This window comes from Astyanax mexicanus, chromosome 9, assembly GCF_023375975.1.
Source record: "Astyanax mexicanus isolate ESR-SI-001 chromosome 9, AstMex3_surface, whole genome shotgun sequence".
Classification (NCBI taxonomy): domain Eukaryota; kingdom Metazoa; phylum Chordata; class Actinopteri; order Characiformes; family Acestrorhamphidae; genus Astyanax; species Astyanax mexicanus.
The window spans coordinates 37,532,983-37,550,842 of record NC_064416.1 but is presented as its reverse complement, the minus strand read 5'-3'; the positions used below and the strand labels follow the sequence as shown (position 1 = coordinate 37,550,842).

Here is a 17,860-nt window from a genome sequence, read left to right as displayed (position 1 = left end):
TGCCGTAGAGGGTTAAGAAGCTGTTGAGCTAAACTTCACAGAAAAGCACTTAAGTAATAATAGAGTTGGGAGTGACTGTCCCAAATAAAATATAGGAGAGTGAGTCAAATAGATTGCACAACCAGAACATGCAATATTATGTGGCTAAATTATGATAACATCTTGGTCAGTCTGGGATGGTTTCAGGGTATGAGTAAGGGTGGTCAATATGTCAGTATAGTAAATTGTATCACATTTCTATCATAATTTACAAAGTAGTTTCCTGAGCATATTGTGTATATCATCACCAGTACTTAAAAGTACTTCATTATAAAGAGACTGATTAGTTGTTTTTTAGATGGGTAAGACTAACCATAATAATTTTTTTGCAAACAAAATTAACTGTACTGAGTTTTGGATAGTAATATCAGCAAAATCAGGAAAAATCTGCTGTTGTGGGTTAAAATATGTTAAATACTAATATGTGTAAAAAAGATATATTTTATAGTGATATTTATCACAATATCTTCCAACCCTAAGTAGCACTTGACTTATAGAGTTTCTGATGTATGATAACATATTAGCTCACTGAATGGTCTGTGGTTAGTGGGGGGCCCGAGATGTTTGTAGACTGAAAAGTTTTCTTTGTCCATTTTCTACGAGCACTCGTTCGTCATCACTGGATGCTGGTGTGGAATTCCTTCATCCTGTTCTCTCTCTCTCTCTCTCTCTCTCTTCTTCTTCTTCTGTCTGTTTCACGCTGTGTGCAGTTTATTACCCTGTGGTGAGCTGAGTGTTATAAGCTTTGTTGTGAAGCTCATCACAGAAGGGTGTTAATGGTGGAACCTCAGTAATTGCCCCTCATTTCCCCTTCTGACCCCCCTTCAAAGCTAACAGAGGATCAGAGACTGCATTTGTGCATCACTGACTGTGTGTGTCTAATCATGTGTGTGTATGCATCTCTAGGCAACGCTGAGTGTGCTTTATTCGGATTGATATAATAATCACTTTACCACTTTACAGTGGTAAAGAAAACAACAGATTTTCCCCAATTCACCGAAAAGCCCAGTAAAATGTGCTAGTACCTTGCAAGTTTGATGTTAAATCTATGAAGAAACAGTGTAACAGCCAACATAGACCTAAATACAACATAAAGCTAAGGCTAGTTTTCTAACAACAATTTTGTTACTTAATTGTGTTCTTCAAACTGCAGATCTCTGAATCACTGAATAGATACAGTGTATGTCCAAATGCTGACACAGATGTGCAAATGCACACACATAGCTTGTCTACTCCCTGTAGAGAAGTACAACCAATAGAATTGGGCTCTCTTAAGCAGATAATAAACATTAAACTGTTGGCACCATGCCTGATGCCAGAAGGCATAGGCTACAGGGGTATAAAGCCCCCAAAATTGAGCCATGGAGCAGTGAATTGTGTTCTCTTGAATGATAGCACTCCATGAAGTACTTTTGGGATTAGTTGGAGATGAGGTGAGGTTAGTTGAAAGCCTTCCCTAGTCAGTAAAAAGAGTTACTTCAACAACTTCAGCAGGATAAACTTTTTTTTATACTACCCTTGATTTGAAGTAAAATCAGCAAATGAGCATGTGTTTCAATAATGTTGTTTATATACTGTATATATGTTGTTGTATCTTGATATTGTAATTTTTCCAGGTCTCTTTTGTTATTTTTAATCTGGATATTTTAAGCTGTACATAGCTCTGGAAAAAATTAAGAGTCCACTTCTGTTTCTAAATCAGTATCTCTTATAGGTATATGTTTGAGTAAAATTAACATTGTTGTTCTATTTTATAAACTACGAACAACATTGCTTCTAATAAAAACAATAAAAATATTGTTTTTTTTATTAGAGCATTTATTTGCAGAAAATGAGTAATGGCTAAAATAATAAAAAAAGAGATACAGAGCTTTCAGACCTCAAATAATGCCAAAAAAATATATTAAAACAATATAATAACTCTGGTTTTTAATCACAGTTTTCATTCATCTTGGCATGTTCTCCTCCACCCATTTTACACACTGCTTTTGGATAACTTTATGCCTTTACTCCTGGTGCAAAAATTCAAGCAGTTCAGCTTGGTTTGATGGCTTGTGATCATTCATCTTCCTCTTTATTACATTCCAGAGGTTTTCAATTTGGTTTTCAAACTCATCTTTTTATGAATATATCTGTTCAGGTTCTGGTGAGTTAAATTATGTTTATTATTCATGCAGTAATGATAGCATTGAATCCTGAACTGCTGATAACAACAAGGATTGTGCATATCAGCCAATATAATATCAGACATTCAGTGTATAATTGGGGTCCAATGTGTGTGTGTGTGTCTGATCTTTCTGGAAAGCCCCTGGGATTTAGAGCATGCTTATCCCCGCTGTGATGTCATCAGATGCTTTCTTTTTTTACCCCCTTTCTTGTTGCCGTCAGACTGTAGTGTGAAACATTTAACGCATTGTTTCGGCGGTTGCTAGGCTGCAGGCCATTGTCAATTGTTCTGTTCCCACAATCTTATATAATCTTATCTAATACCTACATTACTCTACCCCCAATGTAACTGAATCCACTGTATGAGAGCGGCACCCCACTGAACCCAGAACAGTTTAACTGTCTTAACACTTTCAAACTGTATCTTAGTGACTCAGTAAACTGGTATTGGACAAGAGTGAGGTACTGGTACTCCTGCAGAGCTGTGGTACACACAGCATCACAGTGTGTACATGTGCAACAGTCACAACACTGAATATTAAATGTTATGTGTGAAATAAGATCATTTTACATTAAATCCTGCTATAGCTAATAGATACTAATGATTACAAAAAATATCACTGTTTTCTCTTTTTTCCATGACATATCTACCAAAGATCAACCAAAGATTATGAGCCTTGTCTTACACCCTTTGAAAGACGCACCAGATGCTCATTGCTATCTTACACCCTTCGCCTTCTTCCTGCGTAGTAATGCTAAATGCTGCGTAATGCTAAATGCTTACGAATATTTCTACGTCGATGGTTGTGGTGTTGTGCAAGTGAGGTGTGTTCAGATAGTTTTCTGGCACATTGCTATCTTGGCAGCAAAAAACACAGGTGCACATTTAAAGTGGCTTCTGTCTCAATACCTTACGATATCAAACTAAGCTAAATTAAGCTGCGTGGTGCACAGTTGACGGCTCGCTTATTGATCCCTAAAATAAGGCCAAATATCATTTATTTTACTCCAGTATTTGATGCACAGAGGGCGTTATTAATATTGTTGAATCAAAAGTGAAGTGAATTTTGCGTTGTTAAGTAATTACATACCATATTTTTCTCACTATAAGCCTCACTATCATTGAATATCTATTTTCTGGCTATTTTCTAGCACACGACTAGCCTACTGTTTGTGTGTGTCTGTACACATTAGCACGTCTGCACTGCTGTGTATCAGCTGGTGTTGAGGCCTGAGGCGTGAGAATGTCTGTACCTGTTGTGAGTGTGTGTGTGTGTTTGTCCACACACATGGCTGGATTCCGATGGGCCAGCTGCTCTTCCCATGCTAACTGGACCTGAAACACATGATTATTTTCACTGTTCTCACCAGAGCTGGTGATCAGAAACACCACAGAGAGTTTCAGTATTAAAGCCTTTACTGATTATTTATTTTTCCACTACTGAAATATCCTAAATATGTCTTACTTCTTAGTGAAAATGTGTTTTTAGAATTGTTTTTATAATTTATTGATCTATAAATAGGTTACGAACAGTTTTAAAAACAACACAAAATAAATGCTAAAAAAAGAGCATATATTTACATGGCATATGAAATTGCATGCCCTGCGATGTGACTACTGCGTATGCACATGTTGATACTGACGATGATACTGACACAAAATATATTGTGCCGACCTAGTTGTAGCATAACCATGGAATTAGGTGCAATATATTCATGGAATATTAAATGTAATGTAAACAAAGAAATGCATGTAAATTGAAATGATAATGGGTGAAGCATAAACATATAAAAGGACTCAGCATAATTATTGGAACGGGTTTAATATACAATTGCAAGAAAAATGATGTGAACTCTTTGGGATTACTTGGATTTCTGCATGAATTGGTCATTAAATGTGCTCTGATCTTCATCTAAGTCACAACAATAGACAAACGCAGTCTACTTAAACGAGTAACACACAAAACAATTATGTTTGCATGGTTTTACTGAACACAACATGTTAACATTTTCCACAGTGCAGGGTGGAAAATGAATATTGGAATATGAACAGTCTAACAAAAGAAATGGGTGCAAATATGCATATAAATGGATATAATAAGTAGAAAAGGCTTGTAATTGGGGGTGAAACAATTATGTTGATTGCTGACTATTTAATCTTCATTTGAAGGACTACTTGCTTACTTTTATTTGTAGCCTTTAATTTATTTATTTTATTTTTATTGTGATTACGTGTATTGATGATTGATGTTAATACTTTCAATTAGAAGCTCAAGCTCAAGTTTTTAATTAGTTTTGTCTGCCATTATTTAATTGACAAAAAAAGATGCAGACCTTTCAGACCTCAAATAATGCAAAGAAAGTTTTAAGTTTTCAGAAATCAATATTTGGTGGAATAACCCTGGTTTTTAATCAGTTTTCATGCATCTTGGCATGTTCTCCTCCACCAGTCTTACACACTGCTTTTGGATAACTTTATGCCTTTACTCCTGGTGCAAAAATCCAAGCAGTTCAGCTTGTTTTGATGGCTTGTGATCATCCATCTTCCTTTTGATTATATTCCAGAGTTGTATGTGGAATCTAACAATAGAAATGATTCAGTATAACCATGCAAATGGCTATAACTTAAGCAGGAAAATAGGTATAGTGTAGATATGGAAATGGATTCAGCCATGATGTAGTTCTACTTCAATTTTATTATCAATAAACTTCTTTCATTCATAGGCAGAGGAGGTTTGTATGAGGAATCCTCCCAAATATAGAGTTTTTCAAAACTGTTGAGGGAACAAAAACTGGATTTTGAAAGGACTCCCCACCCCAGCAGAATAATCACTGACCCACAGAGGCAGTCTGCGTCATAAAACACACAGCCTGGACCCCCACATTAAAAATAGACACTCTGGCACCTCATTAGTCCACAATTACTGAATAGATGAGTCATGTCCCGCTCATGAATGCTAATTGCAGCTGTCGTGCAGGCGTCCCAGTCGTTTTGAATCAGTTCAGAATGAGAATTAGAAAGAGATGAGCAAGCGCTGAGTCACAGCCGGCCGCTGCCGGTGGACTTCTGCATGCCGGCTGCGTCCGAGCGTTTTTTCGGAAAACGCGTACGGGCTGTGTGTGCGTGCCGACCGGAGGTTGTTTCCCAGTTCAGCACTAATGTGGTCATTGGGCTCTGTGGAAAAACAGAACAACAGAAAAACACTAGTTTCTGTGGAACTGCAGCACAACGGCAACCTGTGGCCATGACCAGATGAAAAGCTAACTGTCAGCAACACTAAATGATGATTGACTCATTTCCTGCTTTTCCTGCGTGTTTGGCCCACAGAGTTTATTTGCCTTGTTTTGCTTTTAGAATGCCAACATTGCACAGTCTAAATTATCCAATTATTCAGATAAATACACACAATTTATTCCAAATGTAGTCCCTCACCCAGGGTATGCTGGGTGTCTTAGGTTTGTTTGTATTCTGTAGGGATGCAATGGCATGTGTATTCTTTGCGAACTGTTTTGTTTGTGCAATCCCATGGAGAATACACGGTACAGGCAATCAAATGAAGATAATTCTGAACCAAAGTTTGCAGCTGAGTTGCATCTGGAAACTTTAGCTTTACATCGGTAATAAGCTCATTAGTGCAGGGGCCACTAACTACAGACTATTACATTTTTTCAGTCTTCATTTCCACCTGTGGTGCAGGAAACTTACAGACCAATCACATGCATTGTAAATGTGCCAAAGATGCTTCTTGATCAGTCCGATCTCTAAAGATCAGTGTTGGGAGTAACGGCGTTAAAACTAACGGCGTTACTAACGCCGTTACTTTTTTCAGTAACGAGTAATCTAACTAATTACTCTGACTGTAACTATAACGCCGTTACCATTTCCGACACCCCGTTACTGCACGTTACTTTAGCCGTAATTTTTTTTTACTTCGCTTTGCCCTGGTTAACCCCTCCTCTGTCCGGTGAACTTGAGCTTCTGGCCGCTGTGCTGTGGTTTGGCGTGGTGAAGTGAGGCACAATTGTGACGATTTGCGTGCTCTAATGAATTCAGTGATTGCCCTGGACAGCCCAAGTTCCGAATTAAGGACGTGAAGCTCTTTTTAGCTGCTCCGGTTTTTGTGGTGCTGCTGCTTTCTATTTTAGAGAAAGCTCCTATTAGCTCCTATTTTTTATTTTATATAAAGCTCTGGTGTGATAATCACAATGTTGCTAAGTAACCAATTATTATTGTTCACTAAAGCGAACGAAATAGCGAAAACTGAAAGTGAAAAACATTTGTGTTAACTGAATCTAATAAAAACGGTAATTAAAAGGAAAAACATAACTATCTGGAACTGTATTTTGTGTTTATAAAACTAACTAAAACGAACTGAAATTACTGATAGAATACCCTCATTTTCGTGTTTAATTTATTTATAAGCGCTGTTGTACAGCGGGCGGTTTTGTGCCGAGCGCGCGGCACCTCGTGGTCCGTTAGTTCTTGTGTAAAGCGCTTGCGCTAGCAAGCCCACCCTAAAAACTTACTGAACAGAAAAAATAAAAACAAAATAAAATTAAACTATAATAATAATGAAAACTGTAATCACGTAGCTCTGGGCGCACGTGAACGCCTCCGCGTTTGACTTGCAGCATTGTGTGTAGCTGTTCTTAAAAATTATTTAAATTAAATAATAGTTCTATGCTTTTATGTTACAGTGTTAATTAACATAATTCTGATCATATTTCGCTCATTCAATCAGCCCGAAAACAGACAGTTTATGGGGCGGATCGGGTCCGGCTCATAATGACAGTTCATGGTTCAGGCTTGGGCAGAACGTGCACGGGCTCCGGCTGGGTCGGGTCGGATTTTTTGCGCCCGATCTAAGCTCTATTCCCTTTTGGTGAAGCTGTTATATTAATACCATTTTAACGGGCATTAAATTGTTGTTTTTGTCCATTATTTTGTTTTGTTTATATATACATATTTCCTTTGAGTGTGGCTTGGTTTGTTTAATTTCATCCCCAGACGCGTTTTTCATTTTTTTCCGTTTTTTTCAGTATTACAAGTTTTAGTAATTTTCTTTGGTTGTGTGGAGAATTTCGTTTTGTTTTTTTGAAATTCGTTAGATTATATTTTTGTCAACATTTTGGGTTTATTTTTGTTTGTTATTTTTCCAATAATAATAGTAAATGCATAATTGATTTCCTTTTTTTGACGGGCGAATAATAAAAAGTAACGCGATAGTTACTTTTACTGGTAACTAATTACTTTTATAGTGGAGTAACTCCGTTAGTAACTCAGTTACTTTTTTGGAGAAGTAACGAGTAACTATAACTAATTACTTTTTCAAAGTAACGTGCCCAACACTGCTAAAGATAATGACAATTGGTGCCCACGCAGGGAAGGTACAACGTGAGAAACGGCAGCAGGAAATGGGAAGAAGGCTCATTCAAAGCTCTAAAAAAGATGGCCAAACTTGAAATTTAAATAAAGAATGAACCAAGTCATACCTGTTTATTATTCCCACAGGCATTTCCAAACCAATACACCTCCCTTGTTCTGAGACCATAGCGTTAACTAAATCAGAAGCAGTAATGGGAAACACCACTACTGATGTTAGGAGCAAGAGATATGTGTATGAAAATGCTATAAGGTGCACCAGATTAAAAGGTGCATTAAGTGACACTAGTTAGAATGCATACTTGAAGTTAACAAGGTTGTCGCCATTTTTCCCTTTTAATTCAGCAGGTTGCTGTGGTGGGGGAAGCACCTAAAAAAAAGTTTCATTCTTTAAAAAAAAAAAAAAAAAACTTTTCTGTCAAAGTCAAACGAGCACTGGATGTTAATATACACAGATTTTTCTCCTGAAAGCTGTTTATTTGGGAAGTAAAGCACTTCTATTTATTTACAGTAAGCTTAGAATTTCTTGTTTTTTTTTTTTTCCAAGGGTGAGCGCTAGCCATGTTTGTTTAGCAAGGGCTAGCCAGCTGTGGTTAGCGTTAGTAAATGGTGCCCGATAGCGGTAGACTGAGGAACCCTGAGTGTTGTGCTAACCCAGGGCACTGTCAGCTAGCAGTTCCCAGCTAGCTTGTTTTAATATGTAAACGCGCTAATGCTAACACTGCTCCAGCCTTGGTGCTGGAGAAACTCCCTTATAAAGCTGTACTTCATTGCAGTGTCTTTACTGCTCCTTACAACCCGGCTGGTAGAATTCATACATAAGGTGCTGGAGTAACTGTTTCCTGTCCAAGGAAAGTTTTTTTTTTATTTATTTTTTATTTTTTTAAACAGATTCTGAGGCATTGGGGTTAGGATTGTGATTATTTTTTTGTTTTGTTTTATTTAGAGATAAGGGCAATAGTGCAGTCAGCATGTTGGATGATCACCACCACAACTCATTCCCAAACCATTCAAAAATACCTGGATGAAGCTCAATCATTCCAGAATACACAGTTCCACTGTTCCACAGCTCAAATGCTTCATTAGACAAGGTGCCAAAAAGCTTATGGTTCATCTATTAGTTGTATTTGTCTACAGGAACTAGACAAGCTGTATGTACATTCATTAGACAGGGCATCCACAAACATTTGGACATAGTGTTATTTATTTTTTATTTTTTTCTCAGACTGAAGAGTCATAATGTCTGGAACAAAAAACAGTAGGCATTAAAAAGAACCCATAGCCATTTTAACACGTCCATAACAGCTTGATCATTACCTGACCATCATCCTGAGCATACAGGACCCTGTACTGTTCTTACTAGCAGTGCTGTGAGCTTTATCTGTAGCGGTGATTTACCCGTCAGAGTTCGCCAGCTCTCTTTGTTTCTTTGACTCTGTATTCTGAATGCTGTATTTGAATAGCGAACATCACGTATCTCCTAATAGCATCCTCCGCTTTCATATCCTCCATTAGGAAAAGGGAATGGGACGTCTTTATGTGACATCCGTGACATCTCTCTCTCGCTCGCTGCGCCTGTGTGAGAAAATAACAGGCTGTTCTGAGTGAAGCGGGACAGAGACAAAAGCAGAATTCAGCGCAGGCTTTCTTTAGCTTTCAGTGAGGCCTGGGGTCTGATTACGCTCCGTAACTCTACCTGCCACTTTCAGCCTGACCAGCGCTCACAGGAACAGAGAGAGAGAGAGAGAGTGTGTGTGTGTGTGTGTATGTGTGGAGAGAAACCAGGGAGTGGCACTGCTTGATGCGCTGTGTTAGCTGAGATCTTAGATTCCTTTTTTTTTTTTTTTTTTTTTTGGACACACCTTCTCATTTGAAGTTTTTTGTTGGAATCATGTAGTAACTTAAAAGTGTTAAACAAACCAAAATACTCAGTTGCAGCATTTAGGTGCTCTTATCTTGGGTTAAGCTGTTAACTTGCTGTCTCTGAGGCTGGTAACTCTGATGAACTTATCCTGTACAACTGAGATAACTATTGGTCTCTTTTTTTATTTTATTTTGGTGCGGCCCTGATGAGTGCCAGTTTCATCATAACATTTTTGGTGGTCTTTTTGACTGCACTTGAGGATACTTTTAAAGTTCTTTAAATATTTCAGATTGACTGACCTTCACTCTTAAGTTCTTGCCATAATCTGGTTAGAACATTACTCAAATAGAGCTTTTCACTGTGTACCAACTCTACCTCTTCACAACTTTACAACTGATGCTCTCAAACACATTAAGAGGCAAGAAATTCAAGTGATTAACTCATTAATGTAATTTGGCCATGCTTTAATATGGAAATTTAAAACCCTAGGTTGTTCACCTTTTTCGTGTTTTATTTTTTATTGCTTTGATTTTTTTTTCAGTATTTCATGCCTGATGAAGTTTCTCAATGTACTAAGACATGCCACATATTATGAAACACTAACTAGTATCGTGTCCCATTACTTTTGCCATGGCCATAGAAAGTAAAGAACTCTGCACTAGCCTGTGGGAGATTTCATGGTTATGCTGCACTGTACACTGTAGTGATCATTTAATGCCTTCAATGATATATTCTCATTGAACAAGTGACACTGTGTATCATTACTTTACATTACACTACATTACATTTGGCAGATGCTTTTGTCTAAAGCGACTTACAATATTGAAGTACAAAAGTAATAGAAGTTAAAAGTAAAAACACCTTTAGACAGGGCTTAAAGGAGGTCAAAGTGAAATAATGGGATAGAGGAGTGAAGGAGGGGAAGGAGGAAATGAGGTTAGAAGTAGTTAGTGTGTTAGAGGTGTTAGGAGAGTAAGTGCTCTTTGAAGAGCTCTGTCTTCAGGAGTTTATTAAAGATAGTGAGAGATTCTCCTGATCTGGGAGTGGAAGGTAGTTTGTTCCACCATTGGGGAACTCTGTATGAGAACAGTCTGGATTGCTTTGTGTGAGTGTTTGTTTGGTAAAGCGAGGCGACGTTCATTGGAGGAGCACAGCGGTAGCGTAAGCCTTCAGGAGTGATCAGTGCAGGTAGGAAGGAGCTGTTCTGTCATCACCTTGTAGGCGATTGTAAGAGTTTTGAATTTGATGCGAGCATCAACTGGTAGCCAGTGGAGCTCAATGAGCAGTGGGGTGACATGTGCCCGTTTTGGCTGGTTGAAGACCAGACGTGCTGCTGCATTCTGAAGTATCAAGAAGTATTAAATACCTGCACAACTTAAGAAATGGAACATCCCAACCATTTGCAACCACTATCAGAACCTCACTCCAACCCACTCACTGACACATTTATGTTATGTTAATTGGAGCATTTCTATTGGTCCATTTGTCATGAATTGTTGACGCAGTATTGAGAAAAACAGCCTCAGTCAGATTGGGAATATTTATTTATTACTGAATTCAGAGAAAAATGGTCTAAAAATGATATGTAAGTAAGCACAAGTTATAAATCTAAAATCAAATCTTTGATTTCTTTCTCTCTCTCTCTCTCTCTCTCTCTCTCTCTCTCTTTCTCTGTGCAGTAATGAGCGTGCTCGCTGGATCAGTGCACTGGGACAAAGCAACAATGAGAAGAGGAATTCTGACAGAATAAGTGAGTTTTTAAATCCTGTTTACACCTGGTCAATTCATTTGTCTTAAGTATCAGGATTATACCTAAAAAAAGTTTAAACATATCCAAGACACATTGGTGGCACAGATGCTTAGTGGTTAGCACAGTTACAACCCAGCACTGGGGGCTTGGGTTTAAGTCTCTCTCTGGGTGAAGTTTCTCTTTGTCTTGGGTAAATGTCTTAGTGCTTGGTGCAGTCCTCTAGGTGAACGGTTGTTTCCGGTTGGGAGTATGCTGTGGCTGCTGCTTCTCGCCGGTGCGTGGATGAGTGCTAAGTGTGAATGGGTGTGTGTAAAACGTGTTTGTAAAGTATCTTTGAGTGTCTAGAAAGATGCTATATAAGTGTAACTTTATTTATATTTAAAACAAGGCACTGAGAGCTTTAAAAAGAGTTTTTTTTTGCTTATTGTGATGTGTCTGTGTGCCTATAGCACAGCTGAACCTGTGAGGGCGCTACAGAGACAGAAATTACCACAATTAAAGTGTTTTTTAAAGATCAAGAAAAGGTTTTTAATTTTTTTTAAGCGGGACTGATATGTTTCATCACTTAAAAGAAACACATTTCAGCTATTAATGGAAAAAATATGATTTAGGCTTTAGTGTCTCTTTAAATAGTAATTGATTTCAGTCAACCTGGAACCCTGTCCTGCACATTTTTATTGCATTTCCTCTTAGCACACTTAACACACACCTTATTCAAATAATCAGCAGATTAACAAGTTATTTTAGGATGCAGTTGGTGTGAAAAAGCAGGGAATCTACTAAAATATGCAGGACAGTGTGACCCCAAGGCCAGGGTTGAGTCAGAAGTTTTTTTTTTTTTTTTTTAAGACAAAACTTTTAAAACTCACTTAGAGAATCAGCACCTCCTGCTGGCCATGTGGTGTACTGCAGTTCCTCAATATAAGCACAGTGTAGATAGCTTTTATTGCATTTATATATCTATATATCGTATTAAACCTCTTACCTCACTTATTCACTGCTTTATGTGCCTCACCTTCATTATAGCATTCAGCTTTTGGTTTTACTATTGTTTTTGGTAAACCTGTATTTTTGATTAATATTATAATACAATAATAGTCTTAAAAAAAGAAAGCAGATTTTTGCGTATATGTTTCTTTGTATAAGATTTAACAGGGCTGTGGTTTATTGATGTTTCTGTCTGTCTGTCTGTCTGTCTGTCAGATGCCATGCAGGTGGAAGTGATCCGGACGTATACAGCCCGGCAGCCGGATGAGCTCTCGCTGCAGGTGGCTGATGTGGTGTTGGTGTCTCAGACAGTGGATGACGGTCAGTGTTCCTTTCTATTGTCTTTAGTAGAAAATCTAACACGTCACCCCAAAAGGCTAATGCTCTTTCAATCATTTAATTAATTATTATCATGACTCTATTTAATATTGTAAGAAAAGAAAGAGCTGTAGAATAGCCCATTGATGCATGTTTGGTTGAAAACCTTTGTACTAACCCTTGGCTTAAATAAATGATAAATAAATAATGAATGGATGGATAATGAATGAGAGTTATTAAAGGCACTGAACATAGCCAGCAACAGTAGCCAGCTCTCATCAGGTTCATTTAAAGACGCTGCTTTTATAATTTCATCTGATGATAATCCCTCAGTCCTGCCTTTCAACCCTATAATTAATTCCCTCAGTATTTCATTAAGGTTGTAAACACGCAGTGTGTTGAATCAGTTCTAATCGTAATCTAAATAAAGTATAAATTATTTTTTGTTAAGGGGCCAAATTATATTTTATACATATATTTTCACATTATTAAACAAGCTTTAATATCATACATACATACCCTGAGTAAATTCAAATGATTATTTCATTTATTAAGGCAAAACACAATTAAAACCATCTTGTCTCTATTCGGAAAAATTAATTAGTGCTAATGATTCAATAATAAGAAGGAGACTGGTTGAAAATGGTCACCATGGAAGAGTTTTAAGACAAAAAACACTGCTGAGCAAAGACACGGCCCATCTCACGATTGCCAACATAAACATCTTGATAATCCCCAGGGGCCAGTTGTTCAAAGGTAATCTGATCGGATTTTGGTTATCGGATTGGATCAAATCTGGAAAACGGGTTGTTCAAAAGGGAAAGAAGCATTCTGAAATCGGATCAGATCACGTAATCCAATCCTAGTTTGTAAATGGATCAAACCTTCAGTTTCTGTTGTTCAAAACTTTTCAGTAGGATTTGGATAACTTTGATCCAAAAAAACAGGATTACCCTGATCCCAACAAGGAGTAGGATTTCAAGGGGGATTTCAGGAAGTAAATGTGGTAAAACTTTAAAATCAAAGTTTTAAAGTAAAAAAAATACATTTGTACAATTTAGTGTATATACATTTACTTCTGTTTTGCACTTGACCTGTTTAACCGTTACAGTAATAAAGTAGACATTGGCTACCAATTAAGCCTTTTACTATAGTAACGTAAAAATAAAAACAATCTTGACCCCATTAAATAAACCCCCCAAAAGATTTCAATAACAAACAAAAATAATATATTCATTTTTTCATCTACGTCACTGTCATTCATCACTGTATATTAATGTCAAAGAAACATTTATCAGATATGAAGCTGTCAAAAATTATTTCGAACAATTGCAAAGAACTCCAGAGTTTGTTCTGGTTCTTCAACAGGCTCAGGTGCATCATGAACATCACAGAGAGGGACATTGCGTCTGGTAGCAACATTGGGCAGGACAATACATGCAAGTGTTATGTTGCATGCTCCCTGTGGTTCGACTCGCAAATAGTTAAGTCATGCAAAGCGTCTCTGCAGAACTCCATTTAAACGCTCAATTGCTCGTATTGTTTTTCAATAAGCAGTATCTTGTTGCTGCAAGAAAAGGAGTCATCAACCCCTGTTGGTTCTTCTATCTGTTTTTTACATAGCTGGTAATCCGGATTAGGTAATCCTGAAAACTGTGTTTCTGGATCAGGTTGATCCAATCCAATATTGCTTTGAAAAACTGGCTTAAAAGTAAGACAGATCACCTGATCCTGGATAGCAAAAAATGTGATTACCAAATCTGTAATAATTTTGATCCGGATTACATTTTTTGAACAACTGGCCCCTGGACTTTGTGAACATATTATGTGGGCTGATGAGACAAAAGTTTAACTTTTTGAACAGTCCTGTTATATCTGGTGTAAAAATAACACATCATTTCAATAAAAAAAAAAATCATACTGAATGTAACACATGGTGGTGGTAGTGTGATGGTCTGGAGCTGCTATGCTGCTTTAGGACCTGGACAACTTGCTGTAATTGATGAAACTATAAAATTAGTTTGTCATTCTATCATATTTTGACTTTAAGCTCAGATGTACTTGGGTTCTGCAGCTGGACAATGATCTAAAACACACAAACAAGTCAAACTCTGAATGTCTCAAAAAGCAAACAAAAAAATGGTTTTGGAGTGGCCTTGTCAAAGTCTGATTGTGGTATGATCTTAAACAGGTTGTGAAAGACTTATTGCCAGTTATCACAAACGCTTGATTGCATTTGTTGCTGATAAGGGTGGCACAAACAAGGTATTAGTTTTAGAGTGCAAAGTATTATTATTATTATTATTATTATTATTATTATTATTATTTACATAAAAAAAATAATCTGGATCAAATTGAATTATTAAAGTGCAAATTCTTATTACCTAAAAAACTGTAATGAATCGGAATCGTATGATTCAATTTCAGAATTTTTAGACAATCTAAATCAAAGTGAATTGTGAATAAATCACTAATTTCCTGAAGAATCTGAATCAAACATAATCAAGTGTTTTATCCAGCTGTTATTTATTTTTCCCTCTTTATGAACTCCTCCCTTTTTGCTTGCCCACCATTTATTCCATTCCATTCCCATTATCCAATATCTATATTCCACTAATAAAAAAACCCCTCCAACTTATCTTCCTGGGCTCATCTCACAGATCAGAACATTTACCTGAGAGTCTCTGAGACTCTGAGACTGATGTGGAAACAGCTGCTCTGGCTTTTGTGTGCGTTTGTTGCTTGGGGTTTTATTGATTAGGATAAGGAAAGAAATAATTCAGTAAATAGTTAGAGCTGTATCCGGATGCGAGGGTCCGGACCAAAGGTCTTTTGTTTTTGAATCCTCTGGGTTGAGGGTCAGGCGACAGTCCCCCGTGATTGACGCTCGCTGGCCAGCTTTCATGTTGAAAGGGCACGCTGCCCAGAATAGGCCATCAAAAGCCTGCTGAATCTTTAAATACCCATTAAATATACAGCAGACACTTGAAAGCAGGATCTGCTGGGCTTTTATTTCCAGAACGTTCTTCAGGGAGAAGTACGCTTTTTGTACGGATTTCCCAGAACAGCAGAAACACAGAACTGAAATGCTAGCAGTTGTGAGTGATGTGTTTATTAATGATGCTCAGCTGCACCTGCTTTATTCTCATGCTTTATTTGGAGCTTTCACTGCAGTTGAGGTGGCTGAATTTTAGTAGGGCTGTACCGATAAATCATGCATTATTATTCCAAATGTTTGTGGACACCACTTTCTAATGAAGACATTCAACTACTTTAAGTGGTAGCCACTGCTGAAACTTGTCTAGTTTTTGTAGAGAAGTACTGCCAATAGAATTGGATAAACAATAACCTATTGGCACTATTTCCAGTGATAGATATGGGCAAGAGGGGATCATCAAAAAATCCAGACCTCACTTCAGTAAATCTTTACAGTAATGCTTCAAATTCATGTAGAAAACCTTCCCTGGAAAGTAGAGATAGTTGCTCCAACAAAAGCAGAATAAACACGTTTTAATAACCTTGATTTTCAGTGGTGTCTCAACACTTTTGTCCATACAGTGTATCCTATTGTATTGCATCAAATTGAATTTGCATCTGATTTTTTTAATTAAAGCTCTTCCCTATAATTTTAGCTTATAAAAATGTAAGGCTATTCTAAGTAGCTCTAAGGAAGGAACACACAACACACAGCGTCCTGATACCGCCCTGATACCTTATTTTATTTATGCTCAACTTTAAATACTGGCGTGGGCCGAGCAAACAGTTCAAAATTAAAATGTGCTGTGTTGTAAACATCTGTAGCAGCCTTAGATATTGGGCTGGTTTAAGCTTCTGAAGCGTGGGTTTCAAACAGACTTTTTTCAAACTGATTTTTTTTTTTGCTGAATTTGGCAACCCTGGCTGCAGAGCATGGCAGCTAACTAGCTGTTTGCTTTCTCTCTCTCTCTCTATATATATATATAGAGAGAGAGATATATATCTCTCTTTATATGTGGGATTTTAAACTATGAGCAGATGAAGGAGAATTATTCTGTACACTAAAAAGTGTTAAACAAACCAGAATATGTTTTATACTTGAGATTCTTTTAAGTAGCACATTTATCCTTGAAGGCAGATCTGCACACTCTTGGTTCATTTTAATTTCAGTGTTTTCATGAGGGAGGGTAATTTGAAATAGTTTTCTCAGCGTCTTGAAGAAAGGAGTTGCCAGAGGTGCTGAACAATAGTTGCTGTTTTTCCTTCATCAGGTTTAGATCAGGGGATTAATGTGGAGGAGAAACACTTTTATTTTTTTTATTTTTTTTGTAAGTTTACGACATAAATCTATTTGTGTTCCTTTAATTGTTTCCATGTCTTTAATATTAATCTACACTGTAGAAAATCAATTAAATAAAATAAATAAGGAAAAACAGTGATTTTGACACTTTTATTTATTCATATCATTCAACCACAATATTCCATAGTGTGAATTTAAGTCACCCATATTTGAAATTGTGCACATGTGATTTCTTCTCTTCCAGGCTGGTACGAGGGCATGCGTCTGCGAGACGGAGAGAGGGGCTGGTTTCTGTCTGAGTGCGCCCAGCCAATCACCTGCCAGGCCACCATCGAGAAGAACATGGAGAGGATGGACCGCCTGCAGGGCCTGGAGACCAACGTATGAACATGAGCTCCGTTTCCTTCACATGAACACCTACAGAGAGAGAGAGAGAGAGAGAGAAGAACAGAGCAATGCAGAGCTATAGGGCTCAGCGGGAGTTACTGGTGGATATTGGAAGACTGCATGGATCAGCCAAACTGATCTTCACATGACTGAACAGTTCGTGCTAATCCGTTCCAATCGAACCTCAGAACATGGCTGCCAACAGACCTGGAGACTAAACTCTGCAGAAACTATGGAAGCTCTATATTCTGGCTTGTGTTCAACACAGCGACTAACAACAACAGCCTGTCTGCAGCTTTAATAAAGTGATGGAAGCTCCGCCCAGTCCAGTCCAGTCCAGTACAGTGCTGTACTCACTTTAAGAGAAGCAGAACTCAACAGGAACCTGATGATCCAGACCTGGCTGAACAATTCTCTAGCATGGACCAGCAAAAATATAAATCAAACCCTTTTACGCAGCTCAGGCAGTTTAAAATGAACTGAGAATATGGACAGGACTATAAGGTTGCTAATGATAATAGCTATATTTAATAATAATCACATCTGCAGTTTACTTAATAATACTAATTAAATATCTGTTTAAAATAATGCACAAATCCAATCATCTCTACTGATGTATATACAGCTCTGGAAAAAATGAAAAGACCACTTCAGTTTCTGAATCAGTTTCTCTGATTTTGCTATTTATAG

General features: G+C 37.5%; 1 protein-coding gene across 2 annotated transcripts in view; it reads left to right on the top strand.

The window, feature by feature from the left end:
- LOC103044275 (rho guanine nucleotide exchange factor 26) overlaps positions 1-17,231 on the top strand; it is an 89,282-nt gene extending 72,051 nt beyond the window's left edge. For both annotated transcript variants that reach the window (XM_007237282.4, XM_007237285.4), the window contains 3 exons: positions 11,132-11,202; positions 12,406-12,510; positions 17,028-17,231. In XM_007237282.4, the coding sequence (XP_007237344.3) occupies positions 11,132-11,202; positions 12,406-12,510; positions 17,028-17,170 (319 nt within the window). In that variant the 3' untranslated portion in view covers positions 17,171-17,231. The remainder of the gene's footprint in view (positions 1-11,131; positions 11,203-12,405; positions 12,511-17,027) is intronic.
- Positions 17,232-17,860: the final 629 nt, after the last annotated feature.